This window comes from Carassius auratus, unplaced genomic scaffold (assembly GCF_003368295.1).
Source record: "Carassius auratus strain Wakin unplaced genomic scaffold, ASM336829v1 scaf_tig00217761, whole genome shotgun sequence".
NCBI lineage: Eukaryota > Metazoa > Chordata > Actinopteri > Cypriniformes > Cyprinidae > Carassius > Carassius auratus.
This window is the reverse complement of record NW_020529230.1, coordinates 40016-52066: the sequence shown is the minus strand read 5'-3', so window position 1 is coordinate 52066 and position 12051 is coordinate 40016. Positions and strand designations below refer to the sequence as shown.

Here is a 12051-nt window from a genome sequence, read left to right as displayed (position 1 = left end):
GGAGTGAAGTTTCCTACCGTTCTGCTGTGTTTGGTCCTCACGCGCGTCTGACGCTCCGCGGCGCGTCTCCGCCCCTCACACGCGCGTTTACAGCGCTAAATCAATCATCTGTGCTAATTATTATACATTTACTTCATTGTCAGCTTCAGGTACTTCATTTATTATTGTTCAATGAACTGTTTGAAACAAAAAAAAGGTTGTATTCGACAATACAAGTGCTGTCGACACGCACCCGATTCGAACGTTATCACTCGATTGAATGGGGCGTTATCAGCGGTTATCAGCCCATAGAAATGGGCCAGGAGGGGCCTCCTGCGCCTACTAGTAGGCTCAGAAGGCCGTGATCATCCATCCAAATGGTTGATCACCCACAAATATACAAGAGAAGACTCCAGATCCAATCCCAGAATTCCTGCTCACCTGTAATCGGAAGTCTACTGGACGAATGCGGGAACGTTGCGATATTTCCTGCTTAATATTTTCAGGTAAGACTATTAAAATTATAAAACTGAGCATTTAAACTGTAACGGAAAACAATACGTACACTCGTATTGCGTGTCATTATTGTTGACATGAGATAACCGTATAGCGAAACGTTATCGCTAACGTTAGGCCATATTACGTTATTAGCCTGTCGTTACGTTAACGTTGCATGCTTTATGTGAGCATTAACGTTGCTGTATTTACGTCTGAAGCTAATGGGAGAATTTAGTTTCTAGTTAAACGCAAAGTTAAACTGTAAACATTTAAAAACTTTTTACACTCTTACAGGCTTATTGCATATTGTGTATGCTCGATAACGCTTCACTGAAGCCAGATCATAGGCTTAATGTAGCCCATATTGACTTGAGAGAAATATTAAACACAAGACGTATTTTATGGCTGTTTGGAAACCTTGGGATCTTGACTAGAATGTAAAATAAAGTTCTGTGGGTCTGAACAAAGCTTGGCTGGATTTGATCCTATATCAGGAAGCTTTGGATCTGTCTTTCTATCTATATACCTTCTCAAAAATATAAAGGGAATACGTAACAACACAATATAACCCACAAGTGTTCCCTTTATTTTTTTGAGCAGTTTATATATATAGCTAGCTAGCTGTGTATCTATTTATATAATCTATCTTTAGATATAGATCTAGCTCGATGTCTATCTATCTATCTATCTATCTATCTATCTATCTATCTATCTAGCAATCTATATATCTAGTTATCTAGCTAGCTGGATCTATCTAACTATCGCACCAAATATCCCTCATCTGACTGCATCCCATTTTCACTCATGTGTTTCTGTCTTTTAGGCTGTGATAAGAAGTACGGTACGGGTTGCACTTTGCTTTATGTAATAATTGTCAAATATTTTGATTTCAGATATGGGAAAAGCACTTAAGATGAGCACACGTTTCAGGAACGTTAAAATTAAGTTGGTGAGGAGGTCTATGGTGGGCCCTGCGAAGTTTTCTTACCTCAGTCAAGGTCTTCCCCAGCCCAGCTACAAACAGACCCACCCTTCAGACCCTTCTATTACATCTCAACCTGCTGAACCTGATGATGTGACACCGAGCTGTTCTGAGAGCGCATACAGTAAGGCAAAGAAGAGAGAGCTTCATGCCTGGGATGCAGTCAAGGATGAGATCCTTAAGGTGACGTTTGAATGTTCGGCACCGATCACTACCCAGTGTGTTGTCTGCCGAGAACATGCTGATTATAGGTGCATTGAGTGCAGCTCCACTGCAGTGTTCTGTGAGGTTTGCCTGAAGAGGATTCACAGAAATTCACTGCATCTTCCTGAAAAGTGGAATGTAAGAACAATAGCATACCGTCTTACATTGCTATTGCTATACTTGCATACAGACAGCAAACTCACAGTAATGTCAACAGAATCATTAGATACTTCAAATAGTTTTAGCACTATGCAGTATCAACTGTTAGTGTCACAAGTTTGTTGTTTTAAAAACATTAGAGCTATCCATCTTTCTTACAGAGTGTTTACTATGAGCCATCCTCCCTGGGGTTATTCCTATATTTACCTGAAGGCCATGGCACCCATGCTGTGTACACAAAGGACATGAAGGTCATTGTCAGCACAGGTTTGTCATTTTACCTGATACAAAATCTTAATGTATTTAATTTTATTGACAGGTTAAGGAATTCAATCCTATTACATGTGCAGTAATGATTTCCTTTAAGGAATTAATCAAATTTGTCATACATTAAAAAAAAAAAAAGTTGTTCGTTGATTCTAATAATTACAAACATTAAGTTATATGTGACACACTCAAGTGATTTAGTCTATACTATATAAACTAAATGTATAGTTTATATACTACCATGATGGGTAAAAATGTATAGCCTGAATCCACTGTAAGTCGCTTTGGATAAAAGCGTCTGCTAAATGCATACATTTAATTTAATTTAATTTATACTGATATGGTAGTCTCTATAGTACTACTAGGTTATGTTTTTATGTTATTTTCCTCTTTATATTTGGCAGGACGGCTCTGTCTGTTACAGTCACCATGTGTGCGTGTGAACCAGAAACCTGTACTCTGCTAAGATATGGGCTCTGACCAGCAACAGCCACAAGCCCCAGACAGACAGCCTTCTCCATCCCTCTGCTAGAGCTTTCTGTTTCTCTGGCACTGGAGTGTCAGGTTTCTATTGAGGGTTTTTGCAACACCCCATATCCCATTTTAGGCATCACCACTTCTGACAAAGAAGTTTGGTTAATATTTGCCCACAATTAAATGATGGAACCATATGCCCAGCATGTCCAACGGTTGGTTATAGTTCTAGCGTGGTTCTTGTTTGATTAAATTAATGGCATAGAATTAAAATCTGAATGAATATCAAACTAAGTTAATTTGTTTATGTAGTATTATAATAGAATAGTAATAGTATAAATGTATAAACCTGGTGCGGGTACAAAACCAGTGTTACTGTAAGTGTTTGTTTTCCAGGCGGATGGAGATATGATTGTCACATTGGATGCCAACTTTGGCCTTGTGAGGAATCAAAGCTCTGGGACAAGTGCGGTTGATCCATTACACAGAACCCGCATGTTTAGAGGAATACCTGCTATCACATCTTGACAGCTCAAAGCCTCAAGAGGTTAATCATTGTTACTGAGTCCATGAAATATTAATTAAAATTGTGAAAAAGATCACTATTCCTCTCATAAATCTATGTTTTCCTTAAATCTTTAGGACTGCAGTAAGCTGCTCTCATTCAAGGTATTATAATATAATATAATAATTACTTTACTGCATTACTTGTGCAGACATGTTGTTTTACTAGGTCTGATCTATTTTAAAGGCACTGTATTTAAGCATACATATCCCCACTAGTCTGTCTGTATGAGTACAAAATTTAAAAATAAACTGTCTATAATTGTTACTGTACAAGCACAGTAAAATATTTATATAAAAAATATTGCACTACTGTTATTTTGCATAGAATACATTGTTCAACAATATTTTTGCACATTCATCCAACTGCATTTATTACCACTGTTCTCACGTTCCTGCTGTTCATAACATATATATAATCCTTCATTGCTCTGTTCATAATGTACATACAATCCCTACATTGCATTCATATTTATATTCTGTATATACTCAGATCAATATTGTATATAGCAACTACACTGTACTTTCTGTATATCATAGCTTTACTTACTCTGCACTTTTATGTATATAAAACACTATATTCTTGCACTTCTGGTTAGATGCTAACTGCATTCATTAGCTCTGTACTTGTACTCTGCATAATGACAATAAAGTTGAATCTAATCTAATCTAAAAAAAATGTGTTTACCATAATGTAATATGTTATTTACTGTAATGTACAAATGTGTGGGAGGTGATTTGTTTTTTGTGAGCTCACCATCAAAATCCCCTTCGACTGAGTTGAAATGACAATACATTATTGGATCTTGAAACCTCTGAAGCAACTATGAGTTTGTAAAAAAATAAAATAAAAGGGAACATAGAGGTGTATTGACTCTTAGAGTTACAGCCATGTTTTTAGCCATGGTGCTCTGCACTTATTCACAGCACATTTAAAGTCAATGAAAAGTAATTTACTTAAAAAATGACATACAGTGAATTGAATTGAATGAAGATCCAAGCCTATGTAATTGAACACTTTTTTTCTATTCTTCCCATTGGCTGTTTTCGTTTTATTTTCACCTTCTTCTTTCAGTGAATGTATATTACATTTAGTTTGTTCGTTGTTTGTTGCCATGGTGTACGCTGCTATCGCTGAAACCACGTGGCTTGCATAACGTATTTCCGCCCAAAAGTATTTTATTCACAAGACACTTTTTTTAAATGATAAATTCAACATTTGTCCCAAAAAAAAAAGCAACAACAAAGAGATAACTCAACAATACGATATGTTAATATAACTTTTGCACATTTCTCCTTCGATTCAGAGAAATAAATTTTTTGGTAGCAGAAGGTTACGGAAGTGCATTGTGTTGTGGGCGGGGTTTGCGGGTTCTACATTTCGGCTAAAAAATCTTAAATAAACAAATATATTTAGATTTTCTTAACGTAGATCATCTAGATGCAGTGTAATTAATAGATTGGTTGCACTAGATATTTGATATATTCAGTAGATATATCATTTTACAACCCTAATTTCCAACCCTAATTCGCAAATCAGATAAACTACAACTGCAGTGCTTGATTTGTATCAAGCTGCATTGCGTAGCTACAGGGAATTGTAGTTTTTTTTTTAAAAATCGTGTATTTCTTAGAATTGGATATTGCAAATAGTGAGTTGAGAGTACAGTGTGGAGTTTGGGCGGATTGTAAACATATCTATGTAATCAGATTTTAAATGTCTAAATTTTAAATGGGTTCAAAAAACTTTTAACCAGATTTGACAATATCCCAAGCTGTTGACTATATTTACATCATAAATGAGGACAAGAGCTCTCTATAACAGTTGGCCCCATGTGTGTAGCCCTTTTTATTGCTTAATTATAAGCCTTCAAATATGCACCAAGCTGATGTTTCAAAGGTCAGTATTTCAAAACAGGAGCCATGTAGAATCTTCATACTTACATATGTTACTCTCCAGGTCAAGACCTTTCTAACAATGTATGTGGTTTAGCTCTACAACAAATTTTTAATTTTCTCATTTCACATGCACAAGCCATCTCGGGTGTAGTTTCAGAGAGCTATTTGAAGGCTAAATAGCCATAGCCTATATAAAAAGAAGCTATTTGCTTGTTTGTTTGTTTCTGACTTTGTAAACAGATTTATGAACCCACAACATGACAAATACCTTGTCCGCACACACACACAGACTCATTTTGCATTTCTGTTTGGTACACACATGGCTTATATATATATATATATATATATATATATATATATATATATATATATATATATATATATATATATATATGCTATCTAATTATGGGATGGTTCACCCAAAAATGAAAATTCTGTCATCATTTACTCACCCTCATGTATTTCCAAACCTGTATGAGTTGCTTTCTTATGTTGTACATAAAATAAGATAATTTGAAGATTGCTGGTAAAAGTTAAAGTTTTTACAAGGTTTCTGAGCAGAAGATGGTTAAATGTTTTCTCAGTCCATGTTACCAAAACTCATGTGTCATTTAAAAAGCATGTTTGAAAGCATGTCAATTAATTTCTTTGCATTCATCTAGATGCAATGTAATTAATAGTTTGGCTTACACTATACTAGATATTTTATATGTCCAGTAAATATATAATTTTACAACCCTAATTTGCAAACCAGATAAACTAATCAGATTGTAAATGTATAATTAATTATATATAATAAACATAATTGTGACCGACAGCACTTTGAATTAAATGTAGTCTACCCACGGCAGACAACTGCAAACAAAAGTGGAACACACCAGTCCTCCCTCACATAAACTGACAATAAACTTTATTTATCTGAATCCAAGGATAAACTATTGATATCCTTAACACAGATAAAATGATACCCTTCACATTTTCTCTTAAATGTTTATCATTAAAATAAAAGCATAACAGTAATTGTGAAGAAAATACTTCAGAGGGGAAGTAAGCAATGCCATAGAAACCATTTAAATTTAAAATAAATAAATTGTAGTGTTCAGCTGTGTACCAGTTTCTACAAGTACCAGTAACCATCTCTTCAATATATTTTTTGCCAAGTAAAGTTATGTGAAGCATCTAATCATAACATGAAATCATACTCTGACCCACTGTTGTGAATATTATGGTGAGGTCCTTGCTAAAACCCAGCCCTACTGAACCAATTTTGAAACAGGTGTGTGTGTGTGTGTGTGTGTGTATTTATATATATATATATATATATATATATATATATATATATATATATATATATATAAAAGCATGTAGACTCAATTCAATACAATATAACTTTATTGGTCCCCACATAAGTCCTGTATAAAGGAGAACACATTGATGGTGCCAACAAACAACAATAAATAAAAATTGGGGTGAATGAAAATAACAAAAAGATCACAATTTTCTTCTTACGTCTGAAGTATGGTCATTACAATGAATTTGCAGCATATGTATGTATTGTGTGTGTGCGTGTTTGTATGGATGGGTTGGGGGCCGTCAACACAGTAAAAACAACTCAAACAAGTAACAAGATGCATCTTCAGGGTGTTTGCATGGTGTCTTGACACTGGCAGTGAACGCACATGTTCTTTTTTAAGCCACATGCTGTGTGTGACCATGATTGGCACACTGTGCACTGAGACCATGAATGCCACTTCTTTCTTGCATTCTTCTTATCATCAAAATGGACGCGGCAGACACAGCACAAATTGCCTCCATCTACCAAAGGAAAAACACAAATATTTTGAAAGTCAAGCCAGTTAGTTTAAATCATACTCCTCACTATATTTAAAGCAACATCTCAAAAGCAGCTTGTTCATTGTTAACTGTTGCCAAAGGAATATGTGGGTATTGCACATCAATTGATCTCAGATCTTGCTGATAATAAATCATAAGATAAAAGCAGGTTTTCCTGGGTTCCATTTCAGAAAGCGGCTTTAGGAAAACTCTGGGTTTTTCGTTTCAGAAATGGATGTAAATCAAACCTGAGACAGAGGGGTAACTAAATTTTAATTTAAGAAATCTCATGACCACTTTGTTCTTCAGCTGCTTCCAGTTTGAGAAGGTGGTATGAGTCTTTGACAATTTCTTCAATGTGAGAATACTTGATGTTGATAGCCTTGGAATATTTTTGTAACAAACTCATTTGAAATTATGATAAAAACTAGAGATAAATTATCCGGTTGTCTAACACAATGTCTTGCTCACACCACAATTGCTGTTGATCATCCTTCCATCTAATCGGTACTTGGGTTGTGAAAACCATTTATCTGTAACAACTCTGTAAAAACAAGATAAAGTGTAAAGTAGATGACCTGATGATTCTTTTCAATACACTCAGCATTCTTAAACTGATGAATGCAATTTGTGTGAGTGAAGTACTTGCCAAATACTATCATGAAAATCTGTTTCATGACGCTTCATGACCCTCATAAACCTTATGTCAAAAAGGACACCATGGAAAGAAACAATTTAGTATAAAAAATAAAAACAGTCTTTAAATTTTGTTTCTCACCTTTGTTTTTGAATATGTCCCTCCAAAAAAGATTGTAAGGCGACAGCTCTCTAATGTGAACTTTGGCCTTTGATGGCCGGGGCTCAGACGCAGCATTGGTCATTTGTGATCTTTTGTAATTACCTATCCAGTTCTGAAAAACAAAAAAATAGCAAAAGGGTATTACACCAATTAAACCGAATGTTAACAAAATACATCATTTATACAACCAATGAAGCAGAATGATTTATTTATTTGACATGTTGTTGTTAGTGTGGCACAAAAGTAAACCTTATTTCTACGACACTGGTGTCCAAACCAGTAACTGATGCAGCTCTTGGTATTAATTCTGAACCAACTCGTGTCATTCCATCCTCAAAAAATGATTTCAGGGTTTCCTTTTTATTCCCATTAATGGGAGTTCTCTCTTGTTGAATAACAACAAAGAAAGAAATAGATAGTCAGTAATAAATCAGTAATAAAAAAAGACAGTGTTGCAGATCATACCATCGTTCTCAGACACTCTTGCCTAATGCTTCTAGATCAGCAACTGTACGGCTTATCTCTCTAGGCCATCTACAACCTAAAACACAGACAGAGAGAAACTTGCACAAGACAGATTTGTGAACAATAAATTATAAACAGCCCAAAACCAAATTTTGGATAGTTCAACAAAGACATAGAGCATGGAAGTAATAAAACAAACTTGCCACAGAAGTCCTTGCAACCAGCTGCAAATGTATGCTGTAAAGGGAGACAAAAAAGTTAGTTAAAGAGACATTAATGTAACACAGGCAGGCAGACAGACAGCTAAACAGACAGACAGACCTTTGGGTTTTATTTTTCAAGTTCAAGATAGATAGATAAATATATATATATATATATATATATATATATATATATATATATATATATATATATATATATAGATAGATAGATAGATAGATAAATTATATAAATATATACACAGCTAGCAAGCTTTAGAGAGAGAGAGAGAAAGAGACGGACAGATAGACACAGACAGACAGACAGCTAAATATATATATAGATAAATTATATAAATATATACACAGCTAGCTAGCTATAGAGAGAGAGAAAGAGAGAGAGACAGACAGACAGCTAGCTATATATATATATATATATATATATATATATATATATATATATATATATATATATATAGATAGATAGATAGATAGATAGATAAATTATATAAATATATACACAGCTAGCTAGCTAGTATAGAGAGAAAGAGACAGACAGACAGACAGACATATAGATAGATAGATCCAAACCCACAGAACTTTATTTTACACTCTAGTCAAGATCGCAAGGTTTCCAAACATCCGTAAAATACATCTTGTTTAATATTTCTCTCAAGTCAATATGGGCTACATTAGTCCTATGATCTGGCTTCAGTGAAGCGTTATCGAGCATACACAATAGCCTGTAAGAGTGTAAAAAGTCATTTTGACAGTTTAACTCGAAACTTAATTCCCCCATTAGCTTCAGGCGTAAATACACACTCATATTAGCAACATTAATGCTCACATAAAGCATGCAACGTTAACATAACGACACGCTAATAACGTAATATGGTCTAGCGATAACGTTTGCAGACACATCGCAATACGGTTATCTCATGTCAACAATAATGACACGCAATACGAGTGTACGTATTGTTTTCCATTACAGTTTAAATGCTCAGTTTTATAATTTTAATAGTCTTACCTGAAAATATTAAGCACGAAATATCGCAACGTTGCCGCTTTCGTCCAGTAGACTTCCGATTACAGGTGAGCAGGAATTCTGGGATTGGATCATCTGGAGTCTTCTCTTGTATATTTGTGGGTGATCAACCATTTGGATGGATGATCACGGCCTTCTGAGCCTACTAGTAGGCGCAGGAGGCCCCTCCTGGCCCATTTCTATGGGCTGATAACCGCTGATAACGCCCCATTCAATCGAGTGATAACGTTCGAATCGGGTGCGACACGCGGCTATTGGTAGTGATGCTAGAGTCAAAAATCAGTAATAATTCAAACTTATCAAAATAAAATATATAAAATAATAGTTTCTATTTTAATATCCTTTAAAATATCATTTATTTCTGTGATGTGCAGCGGTATTTTCAGCATCATTCCTCCAGTCTTCAGTGTCACATGATCTTCAGAAATCATTAAAATATGAAGATTTATTATTAGAATTAATAATAGTTGTGATGCCAAATATTATTTTGTAATCTTCGATACCTTTTTCAGGATTCTTCGATGTATAATTTTTTTTTTAAAGAACAGAGTTTATTCAAAATATAAATCTCTTCTTACGATATTAATCTTTGATTCACTTCTTATCAATTTAATACATTCTAAAAGAGTTATAAACTTTTGAACTCTAGTGTTTATTGTTAGAAAAGACTTCTATTTTAAATAAATGCTCTTCTTTTTAACATTTCATTCATCAAATAATCCTGAAAGAAGTATCACAGTTCAGCAGCACAACTGTGATAATAAATCAGTAATGGAGTAATGATGCTGAAAATCACAGAAATAAAATAGATTTTAATGTATATTAAAATAGAAAAATTCTTTTTACTTCAGAATAATATATTTTTTTAAATCTTGTATTTTTGATGAGTAAAAGAAACTCATGTAAAAACAAACAAACATAGAAAATAATTCTGATCCAAAACTCTGACCAGTTTGTGTGTGTGTGTGTGTGTGTGTGTGATTGTGTGTGTGTGTGTGTGTGTGTGTGTGTGTAGCACTTACACACTAATCCCCATAATAATAAAGATGTTAAATACTCATCTAAGGAGGAAACAATGTTGCATCATAATGAAAGGATGTGTAACGTACACTTTTCTGTAAACTGAGCCAAACATTTTCACTTATTTAGGGTAGAGTAAGAATATTTACTGTATTGCGCAAGTTAGTTCATACTTACTTATAATTTTATATGCAATAGTACCTTTTCTTTTCATCATCATCTTTAAGAGTTCATAATTTCTGTTCAACTTTATTTCTCAGTGGATAAATCCATGCACAATTCATAAAACACAACACATGCAACTACCTCAAGAAGCCTTGACTTCCAAAAGTAATTGAAATAATAAAAAAAAAATCAAATCGACAGGTTAAAAAAAGCCTCAGGTCCAAATATTCATTTATCACTAATGAACTGTTTGACAAACATTTCCTGCTTCAATGTCCAGATTTTAATTTTTAAAAAAAATTACAAACAGTCTCCGGAGTCTCGATCTGAATCAACAGAGTCGCGAACAGGCTCCGAAGTGCCGATCTGAATCAACCGAGTCGCGAAAAGGCTCCGAAGTCCCGATCTGAATCAACGGAGTCGCGAACAGACTCATAAGTGCCGATCTGAATCAACTGAGTAGCGAACAGACTCAGAAGTCTCGATCTGAATCAACCAAGTCGCGAACAGGGTCCAAAGTCCCGATCTGAAAACTTTGACTAAGGAATGTAAAAAATAAATGCATTTTAATATAGTAAAAATAATTAAGATTGATCTTCCTCTATATTATATTAACAGCCTAACATTTAACGAGCAATGCACCATAAGATCACCTTTATACTATAAACAAAACACTATATTTCAGCCTATATTAATAACTTCTATGTAAAAAAATGTACAATACTGTTCTTACCAAATTCATTCAACACGTTATTAAATCATAATTAGTTTTTAAACACTTGACAGGAACTTTCAGAGCTGATTTCAAAGTTACTGCGTTTATAAAACAACTCTATGAAAGACTCAAATCACGTATCTAAAAATAAATCGCTATAGTAAAAGAGAAATAATAAGAGGAGTGAAGTTTCCTACCGTTCTGCTGTGTTTGGTCCTCACGCGCCTGACGCTCCGCGGCGCGTCTGACGCTCCGCGGCGCGTCTCCGCCCCTCACACGCGCGTTTACAGCGCTAAATCAATCATCTGTGCTAATTATTATACATTTACTTCATTGTCAGCTTCAGGTACTTCATTTATTATTGTTCAATGAACTGTTTGAAACAAAAAAAAGGTTGTATTCGACAATACAAGTGCTGTCGACACGCGGCTATTGGTAGTGATGCTACAGTCAAAAATCAGTAATAATTCAAACTTATCAAAATAAAATATATAAAATAATCGTTTCTATTTTAATATCCTTTAAAATATCATTTATTTCTGTGATGTGCAGCGGTATTTTCAGCATCATTCCTCCAGTCTTCAGTGTCACATGATCTTCAGAAATCATTAAAATATGAAGATTTATTATTAGAATTAATAATAGTTGTGATGCCAAATATTATTTTGTAATCTTCGATACCTTTTTCAGGATTCTTCGATGTATAATTTTTTTTTTAAAGAACAGAGTTTATTCAAAATATAAATCTCTTCTTACAATATTAATCTTTGATTCACTTCTTATCAA

General features: G+C 34.2%; 1 protein-coding gene and 1 long non-coding RNA gene across 2 annotated transcripts; one reads left to right on the top strand and one right to left on the bottom strand.

Annotated features, from left to right (window-relative positions):
• Positions 1–428: 428 nt before the first annotated feature.
• Positions 429–2653, top strand: LOC113102751 (uncharacterized). Its single transcript, XM_026265855.1, has 4 exons — positions 429–485; positions 1371–1801; positions 1984–2089; positions 2494–2653. Exons 1-4 carry the CDS (start codon positions 446–448, stop codon positions 2553–2555), a joined length of 639 nt encoding a protein of 212 aa, XP_026121640.1. The 5' UTR covers positions 429–445; the 3' UTR covers positions 2556–2653.
• A 3747-nt stretch (positions 2654–6400) lies between these two features.
• LOC113102752 (uncharacterized) lies at positions 6401–8176 on the bottom strand. The gene is made up of 3 exons (XR_003291130.1): positions 7908–8176; positions 7638–7770; positions 6401–6841 (listed from the first exon to the last, which is right to left on the bottom strand). It is a non-coding gene; the product is annotated as an uncharacterized LOC113102752 (long non-coding RNA).
• Positions 8177–12051: the final 3875 nt, after the last annotated feature.